Raw genomic sequence first — 13,456 nt, 5'->3', positions numbered from 1 at the left:
GTTTTGTTCCATATGTATATGGTTAGTCACTGTACAGGAGTAAATTATGGTTCAGTTTGTGCATTCTCCACAGGCCTCTTTAAGAATTTACTTTCCATCCAATCCAGTTTGAATGAACTGCCAAGTGTTTTTTGAAAAGAGCATAATATTTTCTACAAAAAGGTGAAATGAAATGTAGAGGTATTTGACCCCCCCCCCTCCCCGCCCAATTGCTATGGAATTAATAATGGCTATTATGGTAAGGGTGTCATTATTACCATGCATGCAGTTAATGTCTAAGTAATCTAAGAAGTATCGTAGATTTTTATTTTTCAGTGCTTGACATATTTCACAGAACAGACATTTTTTAAGCAAGCAGCCAGTGTTTCTTGTGCAAGTCTGTCTTCATTTAGTGTCTCAAGAGAATCAGCAATATAATGGCATTAGTTATTATGTTCCTGTTGATAACTGAAAACATGGATAAAAATATAAAATGTTTTTTTTTTTTAATGTAGTTGTTTGCTTCAGGTATATTATAAATACTGTGCCCCAAGCTTTTTCATTTGAAATAATTGCTGCAATTGGAGGTAGATGGTGTCAACGTTTACATGTCCCACTAGTAGCCATTAATTAATTAATTGCTAATTTATACAGGCATGCGTATTTCGTTTTTGACGAAAACACGAAATGTGAAATGACACATTGTAATGTTAATTTTTCATCTTTTTTGAAAGGTGTGAGGTGCATTTTGCAACCATGTTTTGTCACGAAAATATTAATTTTGTGTATTAAGCATAGTTTTTTTTTTTTATCAAATTTAGGTTTTTATTCACCATTTTAACACTGAAATGCTTTTGATCCCGAAATATGCCCAGTTTTTGTACCAAAATCTTGATATTTTATTCACAGTAAATATATGGCTCTAATTAGCAATAGCAAGCTGTGGAAATTGTGATCAATTTAGAAGTTAACTTGGTACCAGTGTTGGCAGAGAATGCGAAGGTCACATGTTCAGATCCTGAACAAGCCTAATTTTTCAGATGGTTATAAATTAAGCCTAATTTTTCAGTTGGTTATAAATTATCTGTGAGCCAAAGGTTATTTTTAGGAGCTACTTCATTTTGAAGTGTGGTATTTGTTTGGAATCTAGTAACCAGAACTTTTGAGAAGATAGGTTTAATAGCATGCTAAGTTCTTTCTCACAGATTGTCTTTATCAGTAACAAAGGACAATAATGGAATCATGAATAAGTATGGGGATATGTTCTTGTCTGTACTGTTTTCAGAATGCACACTTGCTTGCCTAAGATATGTGGATTCAAATTGTCTGTCTTTGTATTTATTCATTTTGTTTTAAGAATTGAAACAAACTAACAAATCAGAACCATCATGTGATCCGTTCATGTGGTGATTTTTCTTTCTTTTCTTCAAAGAGAGATAATTTGGGATCGTGCATCTTTGTGGGTGAGTGTGCATTGCATGGACCCTTTTAAATATCTTTGTGTGATTTGTTTGCTACCAGGACTGCAAATGTAGATTCCCCGGCACAGTTAAATTTTTCTCCTGAGTCAAGTGGAACAAGGACTGCAAAAGATCTAGCAGATACTCCTGCAGGCATTGAAGATCTGACACACATGCGAAGAAATGTACCATTGAGGCAGAACAGATTGTGAGTATTTCCTTCATTTTTTCAGTTTTTGAAATTTTATTCTTAATATGGAACATCATTAATAATCTGATAACAACAAGAGTCGCACAATTTCACATTTAAGTATTGTTAAAGAGACATGATACCATTAAGGCAAGCATGGTCAATCCACCATATTTGTGGAAGTGTGTTCTTGTATGCAAGTGTGGAGTCGAGTGAACAGGGATTATAAGAGGGGTGGATGGGAAGGAGTGAGAAAGATGGGAGGCTTTGTAGGTCATGTCTGTACAGTGTGCGAAACAGTGTTGTGTGTAATTGTGGGAGAAGAAACAGGAGGGTGCTTCCCCATCACTTTTTTATACCTCTGAAGACAAGTCAGTGCTCACTGTTAATTTGCCTTCCAAGATACTCTAGCCTGTACTAAGTTTATGAAGTGATTGAAAAGATATATGCTATTGAAATTTTCATTTCACAATCTGAAAGAACGAAGTTTACAATTTTTTCATCTCTGTTTAGAAATTTTCATCCAAGTGTGGACATTTCATATCTAGTCATTTCTGTTGGTATTGTCATGATTTCATGTTGGATAGAAGTTTCAATTCATTGGTTGTCTACAACCTCCTACATTTGTAGGCTTAAGCTGCTTCCAGGAAAAGTAATTGCAAGCAGCGGCATTGGGTGAATATGCTGGCCATGGAATGTCACCTTGTATCGAGATTAGGCACCCTTGTTCCCATTCCTTGTAGGATACCCATGGATCTTCTTGCATTGCGAGTGTTCGCACCTTACTGTTGGAACTACACTGCTGCTGAATTTCCACACACTTTAAAATTTCAGCACCTGAATCAGACTTGTTTCTGAAAAACTGCAGGGAATCTCTGTGTAGTCTTGTCTTTGTACTTGGTGGAACTTCAACCCTCCATAAGCATGGAAATTGACAATAATCTTCAACGAATTCCGTTCATTTGTCATTTGACCACTACCTTATCCAAAACAAGAAGAAATCACTGAGCCTCCACCAAATGTCAGGAACTGAAAACAATGAAATGTGCACAATGTTGCATGAGCATCCCACCTGGGATGGGCACACTTGTGTGTACATATGCAAGTTCTTGTTCTCTTTCTTGCATGCAGATTTCAGGCAAGACTTCCTTCCCTTATTTCTCTGGATTCTTCTACTCCACATGCTTACAATGTGCACAAAAAGTTGCACATGTGTCCTTTTGTACTCCTGTTACTAAAAATGAACCTTGCTGTACATTATTTTTATCCTGTCTGATCCTGATCAATTAAGGTATTAATTAAATATTTTCATTTTCAAGTTGTTATTGTCTTGTGTGTACATGTGTGTGTGTGGAATATAAACCTCCCTTCCACTTAGTACACCTTGGACTGCATTTTGCTGACTTACTGGGTTTTGGCATCTGAATTAATAAAAATCTTCTATGGAGCTCATGATACGTTATCCCTATATCTTTGTGATTGTCCCTTCACCAATCTCATCACCATTCATCCTCATCTTCATGATTAGCCAAAGTGGCAGGAAAGCGAAGTAAAATAAACTCATTCAATCAATCAAGCATATGTGTGTGAAAATATGGCCAGATACTCGTCATTCAAATGTATTTATAGTGTGTTCTGATTGTTGCGGCTCCCCTTCCTGTACCTATATAAATACTATTTGAGGAGGAGAAAGAGGTTTTTCTTTTTTACTGTTGTCCTGAAAATGATGTAGTGAGCAGTGCATGTGTTGTGTATAGAAAGCTGATGGGAGATAACCACACACTGCGAATGACCAGCTATCAGGAAATTAGAGCACTGTACAAGGGAAACTGTAAATAAAGAGTATTTTCATGTATATCATATCCAGTGGTTATTCAGAAAGATAGCTTTTTATCTATTGCAGTAACTTAATTACTAGGGCTAGGAATTTAAAAAAAAAAGGTAAAGTGCTCCCTTGTGCTTAGCACCATGCCATGAAGGCATATAGGGGGTGTGGGGGTAACGCCCCACACTTTCTTGATCCGGTCGTGAGTGGGGGTGATGTGATCATCATCATGCCCCTGACCACCTTTATCCCCCAGGGTTTCTCCCAGGTACCCATGTTATTCGACGCTGGGTGGGCGCCGGGGCCGCTTCCATGTTTAGAAAAGTTCCCGGATTTGAACCGGCCGGGGATTGAACCCGGGACCTTTAGCATGGTAGTCAGACGCGTTACCAACTGAGCCATCGCGGCCAGGAATTTTATGACCTAAAATTTTACAATATATGCATTGTAATTTGAAAAATATGCCCTTATAACTGGACTGTTTCAAACATCAATATATAAATGATGAGATATTTTCACATACATACTATTTTTAGTTCACTTTATGGGTCCTGAGTTGCAATGCACAATGAGTACTTTTTCTAAATTTTCAAATAACAATTAAAAAGATTTTGCTGCAGTCCAAACAAAAAAAGAAAACCCTCGAGTAAACATGGGAGTAAGAACGAATCCACTTCGAAAATGACTGCATATTTCTTGAAAATGCAAAAATATGCTAAATATGACCGAAAATCCATCAAAATATGCTATATCATGCAAAAATTGCCAAATATGCCAAAATATGTCCTTAAAAATGCCTTAATTAGTTTCTTCATAATATGAATTTCTATATGTTTGGGGAACACATCACCCTTACCAAAAGAAATATGCTAAGTTATGAAAATTCTAGCCCTACTAATTATACCCTTGGGAAACGAGTTCGTGTTAATGCATTATTATTGATGAAGAGAGTTTCTCAGGATATTCAACAAGGAAATCTTCAACAGTTATTATTATTGAATTGCAGGAATTACGGTCCAGAAATAGAGAAGACCATTATATCTTTAAGAAATACAAAAATGCCAAATACAACCAGTGATGAAGATAAGGAAGTAGGAGGAAATGATATGTCAAACCAAAGTTCAACAACTACTGGTATGTAGCTTTGTTCAGTGTAATTTTTTGTGTTTTCAAATATTTGTGTTAATTCTTCATTGTATTATTTTTGTAAATTTGCACTACATGTGTGTGTGAAACTGAAGGTAATTTTTTCTTTCTGTTGTAAATTGATATGTCAATAGTACTTTGCCAGCTCTGTAATTTAGTTTGAAGACTAAAAGACATGTTTTTTGAGACGATATAACAGGTTTGCTGCAATAAAAAAATGTAAAATCTGAGATATTTCAAGAGAGAAGTGTGTGTGTGTGTGTGGGGGGGGGGGGGGAGAGAGAGGTTGAATATCTTTTGTATTAAACTTCATACACTTCAAAACAGAAGAATAAGTTTTACGTATCAAACTTGCTGTAATAATATGATTAGTTTATCCTTGCATGAAATTGCACATTCAGCCAATTGTTTGAAAGAAAACGAAAGCAAATTCATCAGCAGCTAGAAATGTTAATGCATTCATTTCTTGTTCTTGCTTGTCCAAATAATAATAAAATTGTAAATCCTGTTGTGTTTAACACACTAGTTATTTTTGTTTCCTTTAAAACTGAAAGTGATCTGGTAATATCAAAATTATAATCTTATTCAAACTCCCTGAAACATCTTGCACGTTTCCCTTGCTATTTCTTGATGTTCTTTGAAGACATTTATCTATTCTGAAGAATTGTTTTGAGGCTAACACCCAGAACTGTATTGTGAAATTGTCTTCAATAACATGGGGCAAGTAACAACCCCAAATATAGCATAATGGACCAGGTTAATGGCACTACTCATTTTTACCAACGCTATTTTGCCTTTGGTTTCCAGTACAGCACAAAATTACTTTAAAGTAGATAGGTAACAGTAAATAATGTATAAAAATGGGCAAGAAGAAATCTTTGCCTTTATTTCTGCCTATGAAGGATTGACTGATAATTGAAATAATAAAATAATATGAAATTAACCAGTACCAACAAGCCGGTTTTTTTCTTCTGGGAAGAAAGGTCTCAGTACTCCAAGTTGGTGTGTTTTTGTGTTGGTTTGTTATTGCGTTCATCATAACAACTACTCAGAATATTGTGGTATGTTCATAAATGATTGAGTATCCATTCTCTTACGTACGCTCATTCTCTCTCTCTCTCTCTTTAAAATAAAATGTTATCAGTTTTATTCTGTGTGGCATACCATTGCATACTGCCAGAAACCATATTCTTCTGGTACGATATAAAATTATAATGGTTACGGCAATGTTAATGATGAACCAATGTGCCTATGTTGACTAATATAAATAGAATAGTGATTGTTTCATTACCTGGAATCAACAGCACGATATTGACATTTTGTAAATGTAGTATGATTTTTCCTATATATATATATATTTCAATTTATTGAGTAACTGGTGCAATCCCTGGTATACATTTGTGTTTCAGAGGATAGTCATGGACAGAGTTCTGAAGAGCTGCCTGAAGTAGCAGAAGATGCTCTACCTCACCCGGCACAAATAGTTCTCCGCCGTTTTGGGTATTACACCATTCCCTCCATGGAAGATCTTGCTACCATGGTTGCAGAAGATGGAAGTTGTGTTGTGGAGAATTTCACTGTTGGTCGTTCAGGCTACGGGAACATCTTCTATCCAGAGTCATTCGATGTTGCAGGTCTTAACTTGGATGAAATTGGTGAGTATTGCAAACCCTGAACTTACAACTTTACATATTTTGTAATTGTTAATCATTTAAAAAGGAAAGACTATGACTTATGCATGTAAATTGGTGTCCCAACATTTTTAACTTGCAACTAATTTGTCATAATTTTAATTGTCTTGTTCATGTTTGGGAATAAATGACATGGTAGTATAATGAATACACATAAGCAAATTACAAGACTTCCACATAATTTAATGTAACGGTTCTATTACTTTCCATGGCCCCTGCTGAAGTATAAATAGTGGCAGGGTCACGAAAATTAATAGAACCGTTCTATAGTGGAACCAGAAACAAAAGAACTTGTGCAGAACTGTATGTTATGAAAAACTCAATATGCTGACCAAGGCAGAAATGTATTTTATTTTAAAACATGAACTAAACTTAACGTTTCAACCTTCTAGCAAGGTCTTCTTCAGACTCTGTACCAAGTACAAAGTACAAAACAGGAAGATATATATATACACAAAAATCACTCCCCTCCAGACACAAGATTATTAGAAAGTTGTTTTTTCTGAAACATTCTAGCAGGTGGCCTTCCCTTGTCAACTGTACTTTCACCTGACAGGCGATTTAGCTAAACATTTCCTTTCATCTGGAAAGTGGTTGGACTCTTTATCTCATTTTTTTCCTTATCCTTTCTTTGTTCATTCCTCTTCCTTCTCTCCTCTTTCGCTCTTGTCCTTTCCACTCTTTCTAACACCTTCTTCCATTCTTTATCTTCAGTCCTCCATTCCAGTCCATTGTGTCTTCTCCTTTCTTCTCTATTTCCTTGGCCTCCTTCCATTTTCTCACTAGTACTCTCTTCTCCCTTCCTATCTGCTTAACCTCATCCCACTCTATGTCATGTCCTGTTTCTCGTGTGTTTAAATATCGCATTTCTCTCTCTCTTAACTTGTACATCATCCCTATTTTGTTTCAACCTGTCTTTCAGCCTCTTTTTAGTTTCTCTTCTGTACACACACTGACATTCTTTACACTTCACTTTGTAGATAATCCCTTCCTCTTCTCTTCTCTGTTTTCCTTTTTCTTGATTGCATTCTTTGCTATTCTTTAGATGCTTCACCCTCCCTTCCTGTAAATATTAATACCTGCTTTCCTAAGCACTTTACATATCTTTCCTGTGGTCTTCCCATACTCCTTATTCCAAACCACCTCTCTTTTTTTTCTGTTCCTCTTCTCCCCTGCCACTTTCCTTCCTTCTTCTGTTTGTCCAATCTATCCTCCTTCTCCTAGCCATTCTTTTCCAGCTGTTTCCATAGGCTATTTATTGTACCTTCTTTTTGACATTCTTTCATGGATATTTTCTTGATTCTGTCCTCCATATTCTTTGTAAAATTTCCTTTTTGTCACCTCACTTACATCACTTCTTGTGGCAAAATACCCCTACTGCACACTTCTGATGCCAAGCGGTTTCAATTTCTTTTCCTCTCTTCCTTTTCATCAATATATCTAGGTAGCTTATCTTGTCTTCTTCTATTTCGAGTTCCAACAATATCCCTCTTTCTTCATGTTGTATTTCTTTGGCGGCAAATATGTCAAACTGTCTCTTCTTTCCCTTCCATATGCCAAAACAATCATCCACATATCTGCAAAACAGAATTATTTTGTCACCTTTTTTGACCACTTTCTTTTCCCATTCATTCATAACCAATTCAGACAAAGCTGGGCTTAGTCATGTGCATCTTACTCACACGTTGAGGGCAGGGTTAGAGTGGAATAGGCTTCACAGTAGGCTGCGCTGAATTAATGGAGGGGTCCGGTCAATGATTCTTTTGTTTGTATTTGCTCTATAAGTTGCACAGAAGTACAGTCAGCTCTCGATTCTACGACCCCGGGTATAACGACCCTCTCGAAGTAACGACCCTTTTCCTGGGAACAGTGAAAAAATTAGAAAAATTTGGAAAAAAAAGTTGAAAAATTGAAGGAAATCGGCCGAAAAATGCGTTGTTTTTCCCTCCACTCATTCCCTTTACGAGCGCTCTACCGCTCACAGTTAGGTCTGAACTAAAAATAGACACCACCACACCATGCTTGAGTGATATCCAATAGCACTTGACTTTTGCCCTCCCCTCCTTCAGATGCATGGTGCCTGGAAGTCTGGCCCATCTGTCCAGCTCTAACCTAGAGTTAAGCAGGTTCCCGTGAGTGAGCAACTTTCGGCCTTGTAGCCGACAACTTCCGGTAACCGCTTTCATTCAAAACATGTTCTTTGTTCCCTGCAACACTTCATAAAAAAGTGAAACTGTTAGAGATAATCAAAACCACATAGCTGAACTAAAGATCGTCAACCCGCTTAATCGTTGTCATCCAGGTTTGCACAAAAGTTTACTTCGATCTTACGTGCATCATAACTCCCGTTTCCCACTTCATACGTTTTCCTAATTGTGTCGATGTCGTAATATCTGCCAAAAAAGTGTTCCGTTAAACGACTGACTTCTCCCTCTTTTCCTGTCAGCAAACGTTGGGGGGGGATGCAGATTGTTTCAGCCAGGATTTTCTTAATGATGCGGGCTGATTACAGGCGAGGGTGGACAAGGAACCATCCCTCTTCCTTTCCTTTGACGTCTAAAATGGGGCAATCAGTTCTGGTTATATTCTTGAAAACTAACAAAAACCATAGAACAAGTAAAAAAAAAAAGTGACCCTCTACCCTTTCCCCAGCTCATTCTTCGCCACTGGTGTGCACGGCAATGTTGATAATTGCAGATTTCAGTTTTTTTTTATTTATTTATTTATTATTATTATTTTTTAATGCTGTTGTCTGCATAGGAAATATTGCCCGTATTATTGTCTGTTGCATGGTAAAATGTAAAATCTCCAGAAAGGAAAACAAGAGTTAAAATAACTTCATGTTCTGCGCCTTCTGATAAGCAAATCAAATCTGTAAATTTAATTTGCATCCGCTTCAGAACCATTCATGTGGAGAAAAACCATTCATGTGGAGGGAAAAAAAAGTGTGTTCAATATAGGAATGGTCGCTGAGACTGATTAAAAAGACATTATTCAAGGGGAAAATGTTTGGAAGGGTGGGTGTTTGACATCGAGAATACTCCTAAATCCAACATAAAATGGTCGATTAATGTGAGAGTAAATAACGATCTACCATTTTGATATGTGACAATGCGCAGTTTCATAAAGCTTATTTTCGGTTCATTTTATGCTGATGGGCTAATCGGTACTAAATATACAGTTTAAAGTGAAATTCAATTCCAAACCCGAATGATTATCGACTGCCTAGAATACGCATTGGGTGAAAACAGATCGCAAGTTACACGTTTCCTTTTTCACGGTGGATTACAATGCAAGTCAAGGAAGGAGTTTGGACTGCTCCCTTGAATGGGGAAGGAGGGTGAATGAAGTTGGTTGAAGCAAAGAAAAGTGACTTTTTTTTACGATGTATTTTACACAGCCGAACCAATATGAAAATTACAGCCCTGCCTTTATTTTTTTATTTTTTTGTCAGGTACTTAGAGAGGTTCTGTTGTTTCTCCCGAGAGATCTAATCTTACCAGTTAATCTTGTAACAGACAATGCTCCAGTAAACCCGTATAAAATCCAACATTCATTCTGCCCGATTATCTCCCGACTTTTGCTGGCACCAGTCTGACTGGTGTCAAGATTCTTCGTTTCGCTTGCAATATGCGAGAGATTGTTTTCCTTTCCATTGGTCTCAGTGCAAACGGGTTTCTCATGAACTAGAATTGTAAGAATTTCCTGGAAAAGCAACGACTGTGCACAATTGAAATAAAGTAACATTATTTTAAATTCTTTTTTGTGAAAACTTTTTCATGTTCTATTTTCCTTCTCACAACATGCATCCTGTGCATAACAGGTTGTATAACTACCAGGATAAATGGTGTTACCATCTCCTAGGCATCTTTGTGTCCGTTTGAGCTCCCTTTAAGCTGCAAATTGGTGCAAATTCCAGAAACAACCCCTTCGAAATAACGACCCTTTTCCCGGTAACTGTGAAAGGTCGTTGAATCGAGAGTTGACTGTAGTTAGTAATTTGCTTTCATGTATTCAACAACTTGTTATTGGGGTGTTCACAACACACCAGCATTGGCTCAGCCCTGATAAGAATGCATGATTTAATAGTTGCTTGGTTAACGCCTCGTGTCAAAATGCATGATTTAAGAGTAACTGAGTTTAATGCCTCATGTCACCCTGGTGGCATTGGCATGTCTACGTAATGATGTCTCCATAGCGTATTGTCCCTTTTGTATGTTACCGAACAAAAAAATAAATTGTAGGGGCAAGCATGAATCTGTGCCATATGACTGACTGTATCCATGTAGGATATAAAAAGCCTTTTTCAAGGGCTTGATCAAAATGTTGCCAGGAAAAAGCAGTTAATGTTCTCTACCTGCTCTGAAAGTTTGTATATTATATATGAGAGCTTGTATGTACAAATTTTAAATAACCACCTTGGTGGCCAAGCTCAGTGAGTGATTGATGATCTTATCACTGAAGGGTTCAGGTTTGAGACACAGTGAGCACAATAGTGTTTCTTCGTCAATTTTGTCAAATCATCATTCATTCTCAATTGTCACAATTAACTAGAGGTGGCAGAAAAATAAATGTAATTTTTACATTTTTTTTTGTATTTGTATGTATTCCAGTTCACATCCGACACAAGGAGGTCCAAGTGTATCCTGATGAAGCCGAAGCTCCACCTGTGGGTCAGGGATTGAATAGGAAAGCTCAGGTTACTCTAGATAGAGTGTGGCCTATTGACAAAACCACCCATGAATTGATAACAGACCCAGAGAGATTAGTAGCCATGAAATATGAAGACATACTCCAGCGTACATGCTCCAAATTCAAAGGAAAGTTTGTTGAATATAGACCTCAGACAGGATCATGGGTGTTCAAGGTTAGTAGATTTAAGTGTATGTTAATCATAGTCCGCTACGATCCTTCTAGCCTTGGCACTCAATCAGTTCCTTTGTTAGCAAAAATTTACAATTGAAGCTGCTACCCACCTAATGGCACTGATGTCAGACCTGCCAGCTTCTACGACTGAGAGGCTTGGGATGTAAGTATTTAGGTTTTTCAAACATTTCTGTCGTTGAAGAAACAACGAATTTCAACACAATTAGAATGAAGAATCTGCAGATAAGTGCACTTATATATTCAGCATGTTCATTATTTGTAGAAGAAAACAACAATTGCACTTTCTGAAAGCTGGTAGTTGGCTCTACATGTTCTTGTAGGTTTTGCTTTAAACACACACTAGTCCACAAAACACGAATAAAGTTGGGCGATGGAAAGTGTATCATTCGATTCTTTTCATAAGTGCCAAACTACAAGATGAGGTAAATATTTGTGTTGCATTTGGAGCAAAGCATGATGTCTATAATTTTCTTCTTTACAAATCCAACAATAATTGATTCATATTGAAAATTCTTGGGTCAATCAATCAATCGATCAATTATTGTGGATTTGTAACAAAGAAAATTATATCCAGCAATATGCAAGAGATGATAGCTGTACCGTTTTCTGCAAGGAGCTCAAAAGAAAGCCAATAATAATAATTATAATAATAACAAACATAACAGATAGATTGGTTTATGCTCTGAATATCAAAATGTAAATAACTCCAGTATGTACAAAATGCTATATTACATTGGCGTATCCAGTGGGGGGTAAGCAGGGACATTTCCCTAGGAAAACATGTCGTGAAAATGTCACTTCGTTCATTGTATTTTTTCCATGAAAAGTAAAATAAATATCGAAGCATATATTCATTGCCCTCCCTGGGGAAGCGGCGTTTGTCCCCTCCCCTTGTAAAAAAGGGTTTAGTTTGCATGAAAGTGCCTTAGGGTATGCAGTTAGGTCTTTACACATTCTAGATCTTGGATGTATTGGAAGTGATGTGATCAGCCACATTTACACATTCATCACTCATCCTCATTGTTGCCATTAGCCAAAAGTGCTAGGTAAATTGTATCTGCTGTCCTAAAGCAACACTTAATATGTAAAAGCACTCAGTATATTATTTATTTACCTGTTGCATATTATATGTAAGAGATAGCCAGATATCTAACATGAGTGTGCTAAAGAAGTACCTTTCTTTATTCCATAGGTGGATCACTTTTCAAAATATGGACTAAGTGATTCAGATGAAGAAGATGTCCCAGCATCAGAAACAAAGAGATTGAAGCCTCTTCCACCAACTGGCACAGGTGCTATCAAACAGCAACAGAAAATTAAGGAGGTGAGTTCAAAAAATAAAAGAATTACTATTAATTGCATAGAAAAGTTGTAGCCTATGTTTGCCACAAGTTAAATCATATATTTAGGGACATGTATTTTTCCTAACACTTTTTTTTTTCATGAATGGAAAATTATGGACAAAATATGAAATAACACAAATTTATAGTTTAATTGCTATTTAATGTGTTATTTGCTAACACACTTTCTGGAAAAATCTCCAGAAAATTGATTAATGTCAAAATGTGATAAATTGAATTTAAAATTGAATATACCGTATTTACTCATGTACGAGGGTGTACCCAAAAGGAACTGGATTTTTTTAAAAAGCCATGTATTTTTTTATTTTTTTTATTTTTTTTATATACAAAACAACCTTATCACCTTCAAAGTACTCTCCATGACACTTAATGCATTTGTCCAATTTGTGATTCCATTCTTGGAAACATTTTTTAAACTCATCTGTTGTGATGGCTGACAGCTCCTTCCTCGTTTTTTTCTTCACCTCTTCTACGTCATCAAATTGCTGTCCCTTCATGTCCCTCTTCATTCGAGGAAACAAAAAAAAATTCGCAAAGAGCGAGGTCAGGTGAGTAAGGGCAATGGGGCAAGAGAGTCATGCTGTTTTTTGCCAAAAACTTGCACTTGGAGCTCTTCTTTCAAAGCACGGCCTGTTTCCACTCGACACTTTTTTTGCTGGTCACTCAGATTCCGAGGCACAAATTTTGCAGCGACCCTTCTCGTTCCCAAATCTTCCGTTAAAATTCGCTGAACCAAGCTCCAAGATAGTCCAGCTAACTTCCCCAGCTCTTCAATGGTCCGTCGTCGGTCTTCAAGCACAAGTTCACGAATTTTATAGACATTTTCGTCTGTTCTGGAAGTTCAGGGACGTCCAGAACGGGGTTTGTCATCAATCGACATGTCACCTTTCTTGAAGCGAGAAAACCACTTGTACACT

At 36.9% G+C, this 13,456-nt stretch overlaps 1 protein-coding gene across 4 annotated transcripts in view; it reads left to right on the top strand.

Annotated features, from left to right (window-relative positions):
* Nup98-96 (nuclear pore complex protein Nup98-96) overlaps positions 1-13,456 on the top strand; it is a 109,391-nt gene that overhangs the window by 68,412 nt on the left and 27,523 nt on the right. For all 4 annotated transcript variants that reach the window (XM_083119403.1, XM_083119404.1, XM_083119401.1 and 1 more), the window contains 5 exons: positions 1,501-1,647; positions 4,461-4,588; positions 6,010-6,255; positions 10,905-11,158; positions 12,371-12,502. In XM_083119403.1, the coding sequence (XP_082975529.1) occupies positions 1,501-1,647; positions 4,461-4,588; positions 6,010-6,255; positions 10,905-11,158; positions 12,371-12,502 (907 nt within the window). The remainder of the gene's footprint in view (positions 1-1,500; positions 1,648-4,460; positions 4,589-6,009; positions 6,256-10,904; positions 11,159-12,370; positions 12,503-13,456) is intronic.

The sequence above is a fragment of the Lepisma saccharinum genome, chromosome 3 (genome assembly GCF_977018435.1).
Source record: "Lepisma saccharinum chromosome 3, izLepSacc3.1, whole genome shotgun sequence".
Lineage (NCBI taxonomy): Eukaryota > Metazoa > Arthropoda > Insecta > Zygentoma > Lepismatidae > Lepisma > Lepisma saccharinum.
Note: the sequence above shows the minus strand (reverse complement) of the source record. Positions and strands in the feature narration are given on the sequence as shown.